This window comes from Pongo pygmaeus, chromosome 7, assembly GCF_028885625.2.
Source record: "Pongo pygmaeus isolate AG05252 chromosome 7, NHGRI_mPonPyg2-v2.0_pri, whole genome shotgun sequence".
In the NCBI taxonomy this organism is placed as follows: Eukaryota; Metazoa; Chordata; class Mammalia; order Primates; family Hominidae; genus Pongo; species Pongo pygmaeus.
This window is the reverse complement of record NC_072380.2, coordinates 68,063,230-68,083,988: the sequence shown is the minus strand read 5'-3', so window position 1 is coordinate 68,083,988 and position 20,759 is coordinate 68,063,230. Positions and strand designations below refer to the sequence as shown.

Here is a 20,759-nt window from a genome sequence, read left to right as displayed (position 1 = left end):
TTCTTTTTTTCAGCTTCAGAGAATTCTATTACATGACTATATCATGATTAATGGAATAGCTGCGCATTCAAGTAGCTTCTCATTTTTTGCTATCACAATCTTCAATAAAAAAGGGTCAATTTTTTTTTTTTTTTGAGACAGAGTCTCACTCTGTCACCCAGGCTGGAGTGCAGTGGCATGATCTTGGCTCACTGCAACCTCTGCCTGCTGGGTTCAAGCGATTCTCCTGCCTCAGCCTCTTGAGTAGCTGGGACTACAGGTGCATGCCACCACACCCAGCTAATTTTTTGTATTTTTAGTAGAGATGGAGTTTCACCATGTTAGCCAGGATGGTCTCGATCTCCTGACCTCTTTATCCACCTGCTTCGGCCTCCCAGAGTGCTGGAAGTATCAACATTCTTATGTGATAGATTCCTAGATGTGAAATAGCAGTCAAAAGTTATGACAGCTGCTGCCCAATTACTGTCCATAAAAGACTCAAAGACAAATACCCCCACATTGTGTGAGAATGCCTGTGTTCCCACACCCTTGCCAATCCTGAATTCTTTTTTTTTTTTTTTTCTCCAAGATGGAGTCTTGCTCTGTCACCCAGGCTAGAGTGCAATGGCGCAATCTCTGCTCACTGCAACCTCCGCCCCCCGGGTTCAAGCAATTCTCCCTGCCTCAGACTAGTGAGTAGCTGGGATTACAAGCGCCCGCCACCACCCACGGCTAATTTTGGTATTTTTTAGTAGAGACGGGTTTTCACCATGTTAGCCAGGCTGGTCTTGAACTCCTGACCTCAGGTGATCTGCCTGCCTTGGCCTCCCAAAGTGTTGGGATTACAGGCATGAGCCACCATGCCCAGCCCCAATCCTGAATTCTTATCTGACTTTTTAATATGTGGATATTAATGAATGAAAAAAAGGTTATTCCTTTTCCAATTTCCTTTTTCTGAATATGAGTGAAATTTAGCATCTTTTTAGGCATTTTCAGTAATTTCTATTTATTTCCCTATAAATTTCTTTATCAATTTTTTCCACTGTCTTATTTCAGTTTATAGAAATGCTATATATTATGGCCAATTATCAATGGTCAACTCTTTATGCAAAACTATTTTCTCCTAGTCTGTTGTTTATCATCTTACTTTGCTTATGATATTTCCTTGCCTAGTCCCAAATTTCAAAACAATTTTTCAATATTGTATTTCAATACCTTCAGAGTTTTGTTTTTTATATTAACACTCTTATTCCATCTGAGTGTCCCGTGTCCTATTTACACTCTGTGTTTGTTTACTGAATTGTGGTTACTCAGGCTTTCTGTTGGGAAGAATGACTCATTTTTGCAGTATCTTCCGTGTGTCATAGCTTAAGGTATCTTTTGCTCTGGTTTCTGGAAATAGGATCCACCTGCTTAACGAACTCAACCCTCACTGGTAGCGCCTTTCTTTTTTCTAGCACTAACGTGTTTATTTGCATTTTTATATTTTCTCTTTTATTTCAATGGAATTTTGGAAGAAAATAGGATATGAATGCATATGCTCACTGTGCTATCGGGAATGGAAGCATCTGTGTATGTGTGGGCACAGAAACATTTTTATTATGAGATAAAGATATACACATAATGGAAAATTTGGAAAATAAAAAAGATACAAAGAAATAAATTAAATTCAACCAACATTCCACTACTATATTACAAAAAACGTTAAGATGTTGGTGAACTCACTTCCAGTGTTTCTAATGCATGTACAGAAAATTTTCACAGAAATTAGGATCATAGCAAATATATTTAGTCTTGTACTGTGTTTTTTAAACTCATATTCTGTGAAGTGTACTTCATACCCTTGAAAAACATCATTTTATAAAGATGGCTGTAGAGTACTCCATCTGCACATACTTCTTAGGAATTAAAGATCAATTTATTTTTATTAATATACTTGTTTCCTAAAAAGGTACTACTTCACATGATTCAGTGGAGTGGAAAGTCTCTTTCCCATCCCTGACTCTCAGTGACCCAGTTTCCCTTCCTGAAAGGCCACAGACAATATCTGGGTATTTGGTAAAGATAAAGGTGGAATTGGGTCAGAGGATATATCCCTTTCTAATTCCTGATACATATTTGTTTTCCAGAAATGCATAATTTATACCCCCATATGAAGTCATTCTTTTAAAAACAACTTTCAATTTGTAAGACAAGAAATGTTTTAATATGCATCTCTTTGGCCCTAAGATCAAAGACATTGAGAATAAGAGTAAACCACTTTTTCATGTTTATTAGCCCATGACACATGTTCTATCATAAACTGTCCATTCCTAGCCTTTGCCAAAAGAGACCCTTTAGAAATCCTTTCCCAGCTTTTAGGATTATGGTCAGTCCTCTGAGTTTCCCCCACAGCAAGTCAAAGCAGGACCCTTTCCAACCAGCAGGGCCTCTGGCTTCTTTCACTGCATGACCGCTGCATCCCCCACTACTCACTCTCATCTTTTGTACTGATGAGATTTCTACTAATGCTCCAAATTTCTTTCTTGAGGTCCACCCAGGGCTTCTGACCAGAAAGAAGAGTGACAGCCCAGGATTCTGCTCAGAGAAGCCATGAAGATAATAAGAGGCTGGTGTTTCCCAGTGTCCAGTCATCTGAACTCTTGCAGGCAGGCTGCACCATCAAGGGCCCATTACCCGACGTTTCTCTGCCTCAGTCCACTCTCACTCCCAGGTGCTGCTCACCTCCACACCTTAGCCCATTCTGGAAGGCCCTTTGAGTCCAACTGCCTCTCCTCCTGCAGGCTGGTTGTGGACTCTGGAGGCACCTGGGGTGCATGTCTATCACCCGCACTGTTCATGAATGTGTCTCCATTCTCCCTCAGAAGCCCTGCAACTCCCCAGAGCCCCACACAGCAGTGTCGCTGTGTGGTGACGGCTGACCTGAAACCAATGCACACACATTTACCCCACTCACCTTCCCACATGCCTCGCATAGCTTGCCACAGCTCGCTGCTGCTGCCTAAAGCACACAAGTAACCTCTTAAGTACTGAAAAGACAGTCGAGGGTTTCCCCTGAACCTACTTTTCCAAGCTTATACGACCTGCCTGTTTCCTCTGTCACCCAAATAAAGAACAAATGTGCAGTTCCTCTACTCCAGATCTGTCCCAGATATGGGCTGGCTAAGGCTGCTCTTCGACCCCTCACCACTTTTCCTGTCCTACTCAGCCCCGGGATAAATTTCAAACCCAATCTCATCCTGACTCCCCTGTTTTTCTTTCAACATCCCATAATTTATTGTCATTTCTGCTCCTCATTGCCCCCAGAAAAGTTCACCCTCTATTATTAGCACCTCAGTGGTGTCTTGTGCTTATATTAACTCTTTTATTGATTTATTAATGAATGTTTATCCTTTTTTTTTCTTGACAGATATATCATCGCTGTATCTTCTGGATCGCTGTACACCCAGATGCTTAATATATCTTGATTGGGTCAGAGTGCCTGGTGACTCTTACGCTAGCCTCATTTCTCAGCTTCATCTTGTTAGAACAAATTTCCTCGCCCTCTGCTCCTAGGCCGCCTGCCAGCGCCGCACCACTCCCGCCCCTGCGTGCACCCCACCCACTTCCCGGGGACTTCCGAGCCCACGCCCACATCCTTTACCTCCAAGGGGCAAGGTAGCTGTTGACTTAGGATCCCACGTGGACCAATCAGTTGCTGCTGGAGAACTCCTCGCACTGCAGGCTCCAGACACACGACCTGGCCCCTCCCCCATGGACGCCTACACTGCTCTGTTCTCTAATTCCAGGGTTCCCAACCTCGGGGTTGTGCCTTGCAAATACCTAGGAAACTTTTCTAGCTAATGCCTAGGCCCCTGCCAACCCAGAAATTCCCATCTAATAATCGGGGTACAGTCTAGGCATTGAAACGTTAAGCCTCAGAGAAATCCGGCGCACGCATCCAGTTTCCACCACCGAATTTCCAGCTTCTTAAATCTGCAGGTCCAAAAAAAGAAGATAGGAGTGCTGCCCACGTCGCGCGCTGGGGGTACGGCCGGCCCCACCCTCGGCGCTGCCGCGGCCGTCCCGCCTTTGGACTTGGGCGGCGCCTGGATAAACACCTGAACCTCACTGAGCTCGGAGCCAGGGACTCGGGTGCCTGGGGCAGACGAGGCCAGCTTCTCCGCGGGCAGCTAGGGAGAGTGTCCTGGGTGAGTTGCCGAGGTCGTCGGTCCTGTGTGCTGGCTCCCGGAGGAGGTCGCGCTGGCGGGGGTCGGGCGAGGCGGCCCTTTGGGCTGGTTGCACGCTGGGTCGCGCGCAAGGGGGCGCGGGTCGCCAAGCCGCGGCAGGACCCACCCGCGAGCTAGTGAGAACGCAGCTCCACTGGGTAGCGCACGGCAGCAGCGTCCCCGAAGCCCAGACTCCCGTGGCTACGGCTAACGCAGACCCCTCGTCCCCGGGGGTGAGCTGCCAGCCTCCCTCCCCACCCGGAGCAGAGGGCAGGATGCCTCCCTGGACCCTCTTCTTCGGTCCGTTCTGCCCAGGTTCCCTGCTCTCTGCTGCTCAGTGCATCCACCTCCCGGGCCCTATCACCCCCCCGTATCACCCCTTTCAACCCAAGCTGTGATTGTCAGTCTGTCTGCCCTCCCGTTTAGTTCGGGTGCCCTCACCAGAGCCGACTTGCTGCCGCGCACTGGCCTGGGAAGGCGAGGGCGCCTGTTTGGATTGGGTAGGCCCCGAGACAGGGACACCTAGAAGCCTTCTGCCAGATTAAATTGTATACGCTCCGTAACATTCTAGGAAAGTCTTTGCAGTAAAATGGAACCGTACATTCACTCTTGTTTGTAAGTATACTATAACCATATTTCATTGATATAGCCAGGGATTATTAATTCATATGCTTAACAGGAACACCAGTGGAAGTTGTAGCCGTTAATTATTTTGCTGTCATTCTGTGCCTGGCACTGTTCTAGAAAGGCCTCGATGTTTTATGGCTGTGCCACATTATTATGAGGATTGAGGAGCAGAGGGGGAGACATGTAAGCTGGCAGGTGTTGAAATCCAAACAGCTCCTCTTGCACCCCCTCCCCAACCCCGTGCACCCCGCAGAGGACTTTGTGCAGGGCAATGCCTTTTTTTTTTTTTTCTAATTTGTTCAAAGGTTTCACACAAGCTAGTAGTGACCACATAATGCTCCTTAATACTTTACCTATATAAACTGGTTTAATTCTCACAGCTCCTCTGTGTGGTAAGTATTCCTATGCACTATTAGAAACTCCCTTTTTAGAGGAGGAAACTGAGGCACAAGAGATTAAATCATTTCTACCAAAGTTGCAGGGAAAATCAGTGATATATCTGGAATTCCAACCCCAACTTTAATCTCTAGACCTCATTGCCTATGTGGGTACCCAGCAGGCACCCTAAACTTCAACTGGGGAGGGGGGGGTAACTCAGGCTGATAAGCTCTTAGAAATCTAGTAAGCATCTGCCAAGACAGGGTTAAAAGATGGACATATTTTAGGTATTGCATCAAGCCAACATTGAGACAGTGGAACACTGAAATCTAGAATGTCCTGACATTAAGAGCGTTCACGTCACCCAGGTCAATGTTGAGACTTCTGGCCACTGCTGAGGTGCTGGAGCCCTGTGATGGGAGAAGTAGACCTCTGTCCCTCTATGTGAATTCAAGTAGTGATATAAAAGGGAGTGTGGTGGTCTGACCAGCTACTCCTGGTGTGGATTTTCCAAAGTTGGCGATGCCCAGGCTGCTGTCTGAGAAGGGTGCCTAGGGTTTCCCATTGCTGTGTGCACAGTCTGACCCTCATCCTTGCAGATCCACAGCTACAGGCTCCATGACTGTGTATTTGATATGAGAGTCCTCTTTCAGGACACCTTCTTTTCAAGTTCTGCAGTGCCTGGGAGGCCTGATCAATCATCCAAAAGTTACTCTGTGAATGTAAATCAGAGCAAAGATCACAGAGAGTTTGAGGTCTATTTCATCGAAGCATGGATGAAAACGTTCTTCATTTGACCAGAGCATCCATGTTCCTTAGAGCAAGCATTCTTATTCTCTGGACAGCCCTGGACACACAGGTCAAACCTGCCTTAAAACTATTTTATCCCTCTGCCAGGAAAGCTACTGCTCAATATCCCTACCTCCCACCATCATCATTTGGATATCCACTCAAAGGGTCACTTTCCAGCAGACCTCTGTTGCTTCCTCTCCCAAGCCCAATCTGAATCAGCTCTCCCATCATCCTCTCTATAGCACACTGCACTTTTCTTTATAACACTGTGGCTTATAACGATCTATTTATTTGCTGAATACGTCTCTTCAACTAGATTACTTGGCTCACCTGCAAAGAGATTATGAGAGGCTGCCCATCCCCTCAGCCCCAGTGCCCAGATAGAACCAGCACAGGGTGGATACTCAATAAACACAACACATGAACCAATCTGGCCCGCACCAGCTAACCAGCACAGAGACCCGGAACAATTCACATACATCTCCTCTCAGATCCTCAGTCTCATCTGTACAATAAGCCAGGAACAACAGCCTGGATCTCATCGACTCTTGACATTTCCTAAGGGTGTGACCACACACCAAGTCCTCCTGTAGATGAATCTATCCACCCTTACTCATTAACCGTAACTAGGCTGACTTCAGCCAAACTGTGAAGACCTGCTGTTTTTTCATTACTCCCCTCCCGTCTCCTCACACCTGTGCCTTTGTCTGAGCCTCTCAATTAAACACCCCATTCAGAGAAGTCTCCCACCCCTAGCACAGTATGCTCTCTGCTAAATATGTCTTCTGTTCTCATCCTGAAGGAAATAAGACCTTCCCTTCTTTCTCAGCTAGTGGTTAGTAAAGCACATCTTATATACTTATTCACACTAGAGTGTGAGTAACTGGTAGCAGGATGTAAGCACTAAGCTCTGTATGAGTTTGTCAAGGGGAGGCCTTTTATTCATTCAGCAGACCTAGTGGATGCCTTCTTGGTGGGCAGCACTATGAATCTGAGAAATGTGATAACATCTGTAAAGCACTGACTATAAGCCTGGCATTGTGGTCATACGTGGAATATTCTCATTTCATCTGCAAAAACACCCTATGCCACAGGACCAATATAGATGAAGAGACCAAGGCCCAGTGTAAGGCCAAGAAGCCCCCCCATGGGGTTCACAGGTAGGCAGAGGCAGTGCAGGGCGGGAGTCCGGGTCTGCCTGCCCTGTGACCTTTAATCACACAGAGTGGTAAGCGATATAGAGCTGCTGGCGCCGGGACCTCAGAGCCTAGGGAAGGGCTATCTGGTGCTGATTGCAAATCTGTCGGAAAAGGTCTAGAACATCTGGTTACTTCCTGTGAAATGCTTTCTACAAATAGGACTTTACATTTTCCTCTCAAATCTCAGATTTTAAATAGTAATGCAAAATTAACGAGAATGCAAATGAGAAAGCACAAACATCAAAGGAGAGAAACAAAGCCGGAGAGGTAGTAATGATGTTATAAACATTGTGATGTGGTCAAGACTTTGAACATAAAATCAGCCAACAGGATTCATGATTATTATGAAGAAAGGCTAACTATGAGGAATAATGAACTTATTCTTTGTGTTACATTTGGGTGTGGTGGTTACAGTTCCTGGTTAACAAACATTTCTGTTGTGTACTGCACATAGCAGGCATGCAGATAACATGCTGAGCTTGGGGCCAAGTAAGAAAGCTGAATAAGTATAGTCCCTGTGGCTTCCTCCTCCCCCTTTCTGAATTCGGAGTCTGCTACCAGGAGAGCTGTTTAAATCACAAATCTCAGTTACTCTCACTGTTTCAGAAAATAGGAGCTCCGTGGAGTAAACAACTCAGAGGAAATGGACAAATAAGTCTTCATGTGAATCTGTCTTTCTTCGTAGGTGTCAGCCAGAACATGTCTTTCAACCTGCAATCATCAAAGAAACTGTTCACTTTCTTAGGAAAATCACTGTTTAGTCTTCTGGAGGCTATGATTTTTGCCTTACTCCCAAAGCCACGGAAGAACGTTGCTGGTGAAATAGTCCTCATCACAGGTGCTGGAAGTGGACTCGGAAGGCTCTTAGCCTTGCGGTTTGCCCGGCTGGGATCTGTTCTTGTTCTCTGGGATATCAATAAGGAGGGGAATGAGGAAACATGTAAGATGGCTCAGGAAGCTGGGGCCACAAGAGTGCACGCCTATACCTGCGATTGCAGCCAAAAGGAAGAAGTGTATAGAGTAGCCGATCAGGTAACTTGTGTGTTTACTATTATAATTTGACATACATCACGCTCTTTTTCACTTGCATTTCTCAGTGCCTATTAGCCTGTCTCCAGTGTCCCTTTAATGTAAACAAGATTATGGGAGAATGGGAATTGGGATTTTTGAATTCTTATTATATGCAAGACACTGTACTAACTACCATGTATGTATTATAACCTTATAAAGTAAAACCCATTATTATCCCCATTTCACAAGTAAAGAGACTAAGGCTTAGGGCAGGTATGTAGCTGCCCTAAGAAACACAGTTAGTAAGCAGCAAGACTATAGCTGCCACTTGCGTCTATTGACACCTGAGTACCTGCTTCTAACATTACACTGCACTGACCATACCGGCCCCTATTACTGTATAAGTTAATGGAGGGATAGAGGCATCCTTCTTTAAGGATAAAGAATCGAGATACAGAGACATTAAATAACCTGTCCAGGGGTCACAGACCTAGTGTGTGATGGAAGCAGGATTTGAATCCATATTCTGTCTGATTTTAAATTTAGGCTGTGTCCACTCCACCACAGTACCGTACGTTTGAATGTGTATTGCTCTTAAGTAGTCATAAGACAATCAGAATCTTTTATTAATCCTAAAGACTCAGCTACATTTTCTTCTTTGGGGTTTATACAGATACACACATAAAGCTTTCAGGAAACCAAAGCTCCAACATGAAGATGGTAGGGATTTTCTTACCGTCATAGAGGCATGTGCCCGTCCTTCACAAGGAATTTTTTTTTTTTTTTTGAGATGCAGTTTCACTCTTGTTGCCCAGACTGGAGTGCAATGGCACCATCTCGGCTCACCGCAACCTCTGTCTCCTGGGTTCGAGCGATTCTCTTGCCTCAGCCTCCCGAGTAGCTGGGATTACAGGCGTGTGCCACCATGCCTGGCTAATTGTTTTGTATTTTTAGTAGAGACGGGGTTTCTCCATGTTGGTCAGGCTGGTCGAACTCCCGACCTCAGGTGATCCACCTACCTCACCCTCCCAAAGTGCTGGGATTACAGGCATGAGCCACTGTGCCCGGCCTAAGGATTTTTGTGCCCTCACATTGGCTTGAGTACTTCACTCATCACTCTCCCGGGACACTTTGTGCCTCCCAGAATTGCCCAACTTATTGAGAAGGGAAGAACCAACCAAGCCTGCCGTGAGCAGGCTGACTACATTGTGAAGTTGCTCCTTAGCTTCTAGGCTCAACCAGGATTTCCTTGCTAAGGTTTGCAGGTCCCTGGCAGATAAGTTTATGACTTTCAAGTTTGTCTTTACATTTTACCTCTCTGCCACCACCATCTCCAAACACAGGCTGCCCAGTACAGGCTGGAGATCCACACCTGACAAGTTTGCTCGGGCCTACGCTGGGCCCACTCTTCCAAGCACAACTGATCTCACAAATTCAGCTACTTAGAAGTTAAGCACTGATCACCTGGCATGTTGACTTACACGGACTACAATTTATCTGGCCAGCCTTAAGCAATAACTGGTTGATATTCAAACAATGAAGATTGTTAGCTATGGGATAAACTAGTATGAAGCACTCTATAAATAATTACTTCCCTTTCCCCTGTAACTGTGATTTAGTTCTGTCCCAGGTGCTTGACTTCAGAAATAGCCAAACATGTCATATTACTAGCTTATTATTCAGGTTTTAGCACTGTGGGATCTTGGAGGGAATTACTTATGTGCTCCTCTGAATTCAGGGGAAGGAAATTACTCCCTATCCTTATAAACCCACCATTTCCACTTTTTATTCTGGATAGAAAGTAAAGTACCAGATAATTTTTTTTTTTTTTTTTTTTTTTTGAGACAGAGTCTTGCTCTGTCTCCAGGCTGGAGTGCAGTGGCATGATCTTGGCTCACTGCAACCTCCACCTCCCAGGTTCAAGTGGTATTCCTGCCTCAGCCTCCCAAGTAGCTGGGACTACAGGTGCACGCTACCAGGCCCAGCTAATTTTTGTATTTTTAGTAGAGACAGGGTTTCACCATGTTGGCCAGGATGGTCTCCATCTCTTGACCTTGTGATCCACCCGCCTCGGCCTCCCAAAGTGCTAGGATTACAGGTGTGAGCTACCGCGCCCAGCCAATACCAGAGAATTTTTAAGAAGTAGCCCTTAGACGAGCAATCAAAGAGAAAGCTTTCAGAGTGATATGACAGCGTTTTGTCTCTGCTGAGTCTCCAATAACTTTGAAAGCTTATATCCCTAGGCCATAGCTTAGCCTTGAGTTCAGGAAGTCCATCCTTGGAAAGAAGAAAACCAGCCAGTTGATGAAAACAGGACAGGCAGATTCTAATCTGTGCTGTGTGTTTAAAATATATACAGTCATGCACCATATAATGACATTTTGGTCAATGATGGACCATATACAAAATGGTGGTCCCACATTATGGGACAGATTATTACAGTATTTTTACTGTCCCAATGTTCTATGTTTAGATACACAAATACTTAACCAATGTGTTAACAGTTGCCTACAGTGTTCAGTGTAGTAACACACTGTACAGGTGGGTAGCCTAGGAGCAATAGGCTCTACCATATGGCCTAAGATGTGTAGTAGGCACACATCTAGGTTTAAGTACACTCTGTGGTCTTCACACAGCAACCAAGTCACCTAACAATGCACTTCTCAGAATGTATCTCCATTGTTAAGTGATTTATGACTGTATTTTCTCTTTTCCTCCATTTATTCCCTAATCCAGCCCCTTCTCCATGTGTGCGAGGTCTTGATCTATGTCACATTTGGCTATAATGAAGCTATTCTTATGTCCCATCATATTGATTAAAATGAAATGCCACATACAGAGCACAGAACAAAGACTAACCACTGAGTAGAAGAGCAGCTCTAACTGTAAACAGAAAGTAGCATTTTGAACATGGACTCCTCTTAAGAAGAGAAAAATGGGAAAAGCACATCAAAACTTGATCTCTGGAGGCCGGGCGCAGTGACTCATGCCTGTAATCCCAGCACTTTGGGAGGCCAAGGCGGGTGGATCACGAGGTCAGGAGATCAAGACCATCCTGGCTAACACGGTGAAAACCCATCTCTACTAAAAATATTAAAAAATTAGCTGGGTGTGGTGGCGGGCACCTGTAGTCCCAGCTACTTGGGAGGCTGAGGCGGGAGAATGGTGTGAACCCAGGAGGTGGAGCTTGCACTGAGCTGAGATCGTGCCACTGCACTCCAGCCTGGTCGACAGAGCGAGACTCCATCTCAAAAAAATAAAATAAAATAAAAAAATAGACTTGATCTGTGGTGCATTGTAGACTCAGCAATGGAAATAAACCAAACTGTATTTATTTGTTTATTTATTTATTTATTTATTTATTTATTTATTTATTTAGACGCAGTCTCACCCTGTCACCCAGGCTGGAGTGCAGTGGTGTGATCTTGGCTCACTACAACCTCCACCTCCCTGGTTTAAGCAATTCTCCTGCCTCAGCCTCCCGAGTAGCTGGGGCTAGAGGCACCCGTCACCATGCCTGGCTAATTTTTGTAATTTTAATAGAGACAGGATTTTGCCATGTTGGCCAGGCTGGTCTCAAACTCCTGTCCTCAAGTCACCCCCCTGCCTCGGCCTGCCAGAGTGCTGGGATTACAGGTGTGAGCCACTGCGCCTGGCCCCAAGCTGTATTTTTAGAGTGCATAAACTCAGTATGAATTAACCAAGATAAAAAAACATAAAACTCTGGGAAAATACAACCTAGATCATATAAGGAATTACTACATTGGTGGTGTTGCTCTTATTCAATTCAGGTTAAAAAAGAAGTCGGCGATGTTTCCATCCTAATCAACAATGCCGGAATTGTAACAGGCAAAAAGTTCCTTGACTGTCCAGATGAGCTTATGGAAAAGTCATTTGATGTGAATTTCAAAGCACATTTATGGGTAATAATTGTTTCTTCTCATCATAAATGTAAAATTACTCTGGCATTTAGAAGTACTTTCCTCTTGCTCTTTTACAATATTATTAGCCTCTTAGTAAAGCAGAGACTTCTCAGTTTTGGACTTGTCCTGGTCTACACAGTTGTCTTTTTTTTTTAATTAATCAATTTATTTATTTATTTATTTATTTATTTATTATTATACTTTAGGTTTTAGGGTACATGTGCGCAATGTGCAGGTTAGTTACATATGTATACATGTGCCATGCTGGTGCACTGCACCCACTAACTCATCATCTAGCATTAGGTATATCTCCCAGTGCTATCCCTCCCCCCTCCCTCCACCCCACAACAGTCCCCAGAACAGTTGTCCTTTTCTGATGCCACTTAATCTACAGCCCCCAGGACCTCTGTTTAGGGAATTCTACAACGACAGAACTGTCCTCATGGGCCTGCTACCATGTATTGATTAGCTGCAAATGTTAGGAAATACTCCAGGTGGCTCACATATTTTCCTTAAAACAGCTCGGTGACATAAGGGATCATAGAACTTAAAAGATTTGCTCCAGGCTACATAGCGAGCAACTGCACTTAGACAGGACCAGGGTAGTTTTGTAATTTGCCTAAGCTGGGACACTTTTGGAAGTGAAATTCAGCATTATTAATGAGCAAGTGTTAATCAGGTCTGTTATGGGCAAACCAAAACCTATAGTCACCTTAGTTAGTACCCAACCAGAGAAATTAGAGGTTCCACTGGTAACCCGGGTTACCACCTGCTACCAGCGCTAAAAGCACAGTCCTGACTTCTAAAGCCACCCAGTCAATTCCAGAAGTTGCATGTTTCTGGCCTTTGCTGAGACCAGCCATCTCAGGCCTCCCCACACTATGCATTCACCCTCTTGCTGCCTCTCCCAGCTTTTATTAAAAGTTGTATTTTTATTTTACTTTATCATTTTATTTTAATTTTTTGAGACAGTGTCTCATTCTGTCTCCCAGGCTGGAGTTCAGTGGTACGATCTCAGCTCACTGCAACCTCCAACCTCCCGGATTCAAGCGATTCTCGTGCCTCAGCCACCTGAGTAGCTGGGATTACAGGTGCGTGCCACCACACCCAACAAATTTTTTGTGTTTTTAGTAGAGACAGGGTTTCACCATGTTGGCCAGGCTGGTCTTGAACTCCTGGCCTCAAGTGTTCCACCTGCCTCGGCCTCCCACAGTGCTGGGATCACAGGACTTTTGACCTGTTTGGTTCCAGCCCTGCTCATAGCTCGTCATTCCTGGGCAAGGCTCTCTCCTGGGAGTCTTTGCTGGAGATTTCCGAGCTCCTCCTCCATTCTCCTCACACCTTTCCACCCAACTCTTCTTTAGCAGCCTTCAAATGTAATTTGAAATTTGTAGATTTTCTGTCCCCTATTTCCACCAAAAATGTAATGGTGCTGGTGCTATTCTTGGTGTTTTGTAAAGTTTTCAGGAGAAAAATGGAAAGATTCAGAATTTAGTGGCTACCATGTTCCTACAGGAACTACTGCAAATGATTTATCTTGTCCCAAATGTCCCTCTCCTTGATGCTTGCTTATACTCATATACAGTTGGAATGAAGATAAAGACCATGGTCCCTGAAAGTCTCCACTCCCATAGCTTTGTGTTCTTTTTTTTTTTTTTTTGAGATAGAGTCTCACTTTGCTGCCAGGCTGGAGTGCAGTGGAGCGATCTCGGCTCACTGCAACCTCCACCTCCCGGGTTCAAGCAATTCTCCTACCTCAGCCTCCCCAGGTATCTGGGACTACAGGCGCACGCCACCACACCCAGCTAATTTTTGTACTCTTAGTAGAGACAGGGTTTTGCCATGTTGGCCAGGCTGGTCTCCATCTCTTGCCCTTGTGATCCGCCTGCCTCAGCCTCCCAAAGTGCTGGGATTACAGGTGTGAGCCACTGCGCTCAGCCTGGCTTTGTGTTCTTTTCCTACCTCTCTGTTTTTCTCCAGGTGCCTTCGTGGTGTCTGTCTGTCTCTCTCTTTTCTTCTTTTCTTCTTCTTCCTTCTTCTTTCTTCTTCCTCCTCCTCCTTCCTCCCTCCTCCTCCTTCCTCCTTCTTCTTCTTCCTCCAACTCCAACTTCTCTTCTACCTCCTCTTCCTCATCCTCCTCCTCTTCCTTCAATGCTGGTGTTTCCCTGGCTCCTACCACTCCTCATGTCATCTCACTCCCTTTACTTCTTCTGGGCAAGCTCATGTACATTCTTTGAGCATCTGCACATGCCAGGCACAAAGACAGTGACTTAACTGCTAGAGCATCCGAGAGCTACCTGAAGGCTGGGCTCTCAAAGGCAGTGTCCCTACTGAGAAGTGTCCCAACTCATGGCAGACCCCAGATTGTTCGCTGCACTGCTTCCTTTTGCTTTGTTTTGATTTCCCACCTCTCTCTACCTGTTAGTTTCTCTCTGAGACTTATTGCAATGCAGGCAAACAAGTGAGGTTTGGCCTTTGTAAGAGATCCCTTTTCTCACCTCCTTGTCTTTGGTGTGATTAGTTACTCCTTTGTTGCAGAAGATGTCTTCCTTAAAAGCTCATTTCTGTCTCTTTTACCTTCTTTCTCCAGGCCCCCAATCAAGGGTGAAGGTGTTGGACAGTATACAGATGTGCCCTCTTTCTAATAGATATTCTGTTTTACGAAATGAAACAAAAATAAGAGATGAGTTTAAAACAAAGTGCTCTTTTAAAATTGAAGTCAACAGCCAGATGTCCTGTGAACAATGTTCAGGGAAAATTTGAAACTCAAAATCAAGCTAAGGAGAGAGAAGGCAATCTAAATCTAAAGCATCATGTTTGTGAGGTTTGGGGTTGTAGCTGTCACAACAAAGATTTACTCCTTCATTTCTTGTCTTAATATTGTGTCGTTAAAAGTCAAATATGCATTTCTCTGATGGCCAGTGATGGTGAGCATTTTTTCGTGTGTTTTTTGGCTGCATAAATGTCTTCTTTTGAGAAGTGTCTGTTCATGTCCTTCGCCCACTTTTTGATGGGGTTGGTTGTTTTTTTCTTGTAAATTTGTTGGAGTTCATTGTAGATTCTGAATATTAGCCCTTTGTCAGATGAGTAGGTTGCAAAAATTTTCTCCCATTTTGTAGGTTGCCTGTTCACTCTGATGGTAGTTTCTTTTGCTGTGCAGAAGCTCTTGAGTTTAATTAGATCCCATTTGTCAATTTTGGCTTTTGTTGCCATTGCTTTTGGTGTTTTAGACATGAAGTCCTTGCCCATGCCTTTGTCCTGAATGGTAATGCCTAGGTTTTCTTCTAGGGTTTTTATGGTTTTAGGTCTAACGTTTAAGTCTTTAATCCATCTTGAATTGATTTTTGTATAAGGTGTAATGCAAATCAAAACCACAATGAGATACCATCTCACACCAGTTAGAATGGCAATCATTAAAAAATCAGGAAACAACAGGTGCTGGAGAGGATGTGGAGAAATAGGAACACTTTTACACTGTTGGTGGGAATGTAAACTAGTTCAACCATTGTGGAAGTCAGTGTGGCAATTCCTCAGGGATCTAGAATTGGAAATACCATTTGACCCAGCCATCCCATTACTGGGTATATACCCAAAGGACTATAAATCATGCTGCTATAAAGACATGCACACGTATGTTTATTGCGGCACTATTCACCATAGCAAAGACTTGGAACCAACCCAAATGTCCAACAATGATAGACTGGATTAAGAAAATGTGGCACATATACACCATGGAATACTATGCAGCCATAAAAAATGATGAGTTCATGTCCTTTGTAGGGACATGGGTGAAATTGGAAATCATCATTCTCAGTAAACTATCGCAAGAACAAAAAACCAGACACCACATATTCTCACTCATAGGTGGGAAGTGAACAATGAGAATACATGGACACAGGAAGGGGAACATCACACTCTGGGGACTGTTGTGGGGTGGGGGGAGGGGGGAGGGATAGCATTGGGAGATATACCTAAAGTATAATAATAATAAATAAAAATAAAACTAAAAAAAAAAGTCAAATATGAGCAAAAACATGTCTGAATAAATTATTTTAATAATACTGGAATTGCCATAAAAAACTGATTTAACAGGTTAAATAAGTTAAAATGATTACTTTCTAGATGTTTAAGTTTTTATATCGCCATACCTTCAGATATTTTACAGGCTGAAAAAAAAAGATTTTTTAATCACAATGAGTATATAAATATCTGAGAAAATTATACAATGTGGCGTTAAACATTAAAAGTTTTCCTTTGTATTCTTAGACTTATAAAGCCTTTCTACCTGCTATGATTGCTAATGACCATGGACATTTGGTTTGCATTTCAAGTTCAGCTGGATTAGCTGGAATAAATGGGCTGGCAGGTAAGAAAAACATAGCAATTTACAATTGCAAAATTCCCTATAACTTTAACTTACTTAATAGCTCTGAATAATTAGCACTGACTTGATGCCCTAAGATAAAGGATAATAAACTAAAAAGTATAGTCAATAAGTGGTTGATAACTTCACCATGTAGCAAAACTGCCCATCAGATAGGCTTACATGAAATTGGACTATGCCCTTTGGAATCATTAGGTCTTATGCAGTCCCCTGTGTTTAAAAGAGAGAGAGGCCTCACTGATAAATTTTTTGCACAAGTGATCAACATAACAACTGTCCCCCCAAACTTCACACTGACACTGTCACAGGATGGTAAGGAGGATGACCCTGTCTTCTCCTGAAGTTTCCTTTAAGTGGTCTCCCCACTGCTGTGAGTTTGGATAAAGTTTCTACACCTCAAGAAACCTAAAGTTAACTGCTTTGTTTTTCCACTGGTTGAAGACCTGCAGCAAGTGGTGGGCATTTTCATCTCCCTTGCAACAGCCAACTGACTTGACAGTAGCAGTGGGGAGGGGGCAAAGAGATCCTTCAAGACCCTCAACCAAGGAGGCCCAACTTGGGAGCTGGCTCTAGAAGGAACAGAAACCTTGACCTAACCTACCGCAGCATCCCCTAGAGGAAATGTCCCAGGTCCTGGCTTACAAGGATTGCTAAAACTCATCCAACAGAACTGTAGCAGCAACATTCGGATAATAGATAAGCCAGTTTGCCAGTTGGGTGGTTCCTAATGCTTTGGAAGCAAAGTGGCGTAGTTCAAGATTCACAAAACCAGTCTTAGCTCAGTATATCTATTACATGAATAGGTTTTTCAGGACCACCAGTCACCCCAAATATCACCAGTCTATCCTCCTTATGACCCAGGACTTCCCTTCCTCTCTCCTTCTTAGAACTTATCAGGTATTATTCTTACCTCCCTCTTATATATCTGTTGTCATGGGCCGTTGAAATCATTCAGGTATATTTACAGCTCCTTATCAATCCTTTTCAGACAGAACATTCCTGTCTTGAGATACAGGACTCTCGCACCCGCAGCTCATCTTAGAAACAAGTATAAGCCTTTTGTATTTCCCACCATGTGAGTCTTTACCCCCCTGCATCAGAACCACCAGGGGTGCCAGTTTCGCATGCAGATTCCTTGGGTCATGGGCCATATCTGCTCATCAGAATCTCAGGGGTCAAGGGACTTAGCTGCATTTATACCTGATGACTCCAATGACCCTAGAAGCTGCTCTGGACTCCTCGTCCCCCTTCCCAGTCCTTAGCCTCTGACCCACTGTCTGGACAGCACTAGGGCTGGACAACCCCATGCCTGGCACTTATAAACTGGCTCTTGCCAGTTGCAGTAGCTGCACCGTAACATAGCAAGTTTAAATATGCCTCCTCTGAATGTGTGGGGCAAAAGAAAGTGTTAATGCACCTCAATGCCATTTCTTCTCCAAACTTTTTCACTTAGTCAACTGAATAGTCAGATGTTTTGTTAAAACAAGTATGATTAAAGACAAAAAGCTCAAAATGGACACAAATGCCACTTTCCACTCCTCCGTCTGCCCTCACCCTACATTTTCAAGGTATTTAAGAGGTGGAGGTTGAAGCTACCAAGCCCTTTGTGTTTTTTTTTGTTTTTTTTTTCTGGAAGTGAAGGAAAGTGTTATAGTTGGAAGAAAACTTGATCTGAGAATCACAACCCATGCTGGCCTCTCTTGCCTAGATTCCTATATCAGTTAGTGTTTTATTTCTTCTTTTGAATGTCTTCATGCCCAATGGGATTGCAATTTTTTGGGACAAGGCCCCATGTAAGAACTAGCACAGGGGCTCACAATGCATTGAGTTGTAAGTAAAGTCCAGCAGTGTGACCTGAGACAGGATCTCTGCAACCCTTCTTGTGCTGGGCTCTACTTGGTCATTGTCAACTGACCCTGATCTTCAGTAAACCATGTCCCTTCCCACTCCCTGCTCACTTCTTGCAGTGGGAGTAGACCAAGATTACACAAAAGGAGAACTCTGAAATTGTCTTATTTTCTGTCGCTGTTAGCGTTACGGGTAAACCTTAATGTAATGCCATTTTAAAACTTTGGAATATACATTATCATGCTTTGTCTTTTTCAGATTATTGTGCAAGTAAATTTGCAGCCTTTGGGTTTGCTGAATCTGTATTTATAGAAACATTTGTCCAAAAACAAAAGGGGATCAAAACCACGATTGTGTGCCCCTTTTTTATAAAAACTGGAATGTTTGAAGGTTGTACTACAGGGTAAGTATGTCCTTTAATTTCTTTTTTTTTTTTTAATTTCTTTTTTTTTTTTTTTTTGAATCTACACTCTTAAAAATGTTTTGCTATTTTATTTTGCTCTTTTTTTTAAAGTTGTTTAAAATAGATTGTTCTGGGATTCAGTATGATTTATAAATGGTTTTAGAATTCTGTCTTTCTTAGTATGTGTTTGTGTGAAGGATACCAAGCTGAATGGGAATGGTTTATCAAGGCAGTGTCTCTCAGCCCCCCAGGCCCTGGATCTGCTCCTCCATTTCCCAGGCTCTCAGGGCCACATCTCCTTCCTGCCATCCAATCCCATTCTGCTCCCTCTCTGATTCCAGGAGGACTAGAAATAATTGGAGAGACATTGTCTTGGTCATATAGAAGGAGCTGCTATAATGAAGTATCATACACTAGGTGGCTTAAACAAGAAAAATGCCTTTCTCACAGTTCTGGGGGCTAGAAGTCCAAGACCAAAGTGCTGATAGGCTCTTCTCAGACAGGCACTAATCCCATTCATGAGGGCTCCACACTGGTGACCTAGCTACACCTCAAAGGCCCCACCTCCAAATGCCATCACATTGGGAGTTTAGGCTTCAACGTGAATTTTTGGGGGGACACAAATACCCAGTCCGTAGCAGTCACAGATGCCCAATTCTGTATCTCATGGAGACTACAGGCAATGTGTTTTCAACAACTTGCCTTACAAATATTTGGAATATTTGTTTAATATGGTTTCACGTATATGTATATTGTAATATCAGTGTATTAATAATCATTTTTCATTTCATATTTTAGTTATGTTACTACTTACCGCATTGACACATTGATAATAAAGGAGTAAATATAAAAATAAATAAAATTTGAAAGGGAAAGAAATAAGTGATAACGTCTTAAAACCTTTTATCCCTAATTTGAAAAATTATCTTTATTTGTGAATTTGGCCTTTGGGGTTTTTTTTAATTGTTGTCATTTTATATCCTAGCTGTCCTTCTCTGTTGCCAATTCTGGAACCAAAATATGCAGTTGAAAAAATAGTAGAAGCTATTCTACAAGAAAAAATGTACTTGTATATACCAAGGTTGTTATACTTCATGATGTTTCTTAAAAGGTAATTACATCAGCTTCTATTACTTCCCTAACATGCCAGTCTACAGTTTACTCCAAATCCCACTAGGAGAAGCCACTTTAAAAATACCTGATAAATTAAAATTCATTAATTTAATTCTATTAAGTCCTGTTAGTCCTATCATTGTGCCCATTGCTGACACAATACCAAATTTACACAGTTGCAGTGCCCACCGTGAGTGAAGAAAATGGGGTCTAACCCTTCCTGCCACCTTAGTATCGAATTATTCTGAAAAAGAAGTGGATGTACTGATAGATGGAAAGATTGAAATGATTTTTTTAGGAGAGATTTTCTTGTGCTCATGATAAAATAATCCTGTTGGAATAGATATTGTATCCATGCCTCCTCAAGTACAGGGTCGAAAAGTCAAGGCTAGACAGTAAGCCAAGTGCTATAGAAATTTGTCGTATGGGTACAATTAGCAATATATAATAAATTTGAGCTCTTAGGATGGTTAAAGAATTTGAGGGAAAAAACTTAAAACCACCTCTTAAAAGCAAAAGAACAGGCTGGGAGCAGCGGCTCACATTTGTAATCCCAGCACTTTGGGAGTCCAAGGTGAGAGGATTGCTTGAGGCCAGGAGTTCAAGACTAGCCTGGGAAACAAAGCAAGACCCCACCTCTCCAAAAATAATAAATAAGCCAGGCATGGTGGTGCACGCCTGTAGTCCCAGCTACTTAGGAGCCTGAGGCGGGAAGATTGGTTGAGCCCAGGAGTTTGAGGCTGGTATATAGCTATAGTCCCAGCTAGTCAGGAGGCTGAGGCAGGAGGATTGCTTGAACCCAGGGGTTTGAGGCTGCAGTGGGCCATGACCAGACCACTGCACTCCATCTTGGCAACAGAGTGAGACCCTGTCTCTTAAAAAATAAAAAAAGTA

The 20,759-nt window shown here is 43.5% G+C and overlaps 1 protein-coding gene across 2 annotated transcripts in view; it reads left to right on the top strand.

Annotated features, from left to right (window-relative positions):
- Positions 1-20,759, top strand: part of SDR16C5 (short chain dehydrogenase/reductase family 16C member 5) — a 42,225-nt gene that overhangs the window by 16,811 nt on the left and 4,655 nt on the right. The window contains exons 3-10 of one of the 2 annotated variants that reach the window (XM_054499555.2): positions 2,510-2,692; positions 3,389-3,636; positions 3,961-4,169; positions 7,869-8,215; positions 11,986-12,117; positions 16,384-16,483; positions 18,608-18,752; positions 19,738-19,863. In XM_054499555.2, the coding sequence (XP_054355530.2) occupies positions 7,883-8,215; positions 11,986-12,117; positions 16,384-16,483; positions 18,608-18,752; positions 19,738-19,863 (836 nt within the window). In that variant the 5' untranslated portion in view covers positions 2,510-2,692; positions 3,389-3,636; positions 3,961-4,169; positions 7,869-7,882. Of the gene's footprint in view, positions 1-2,509; positions 2,693-3,388; positions 4,170-7,868; positions 8,216-11,985; positions 12,118-16,383; positions 16,484-18,607; positions 18,753-19,737; positions 19,864-20,759 lie in introns of both variants that reach the window. The other variant, XM_054499554.2, reaches the window with a different exon arrangement.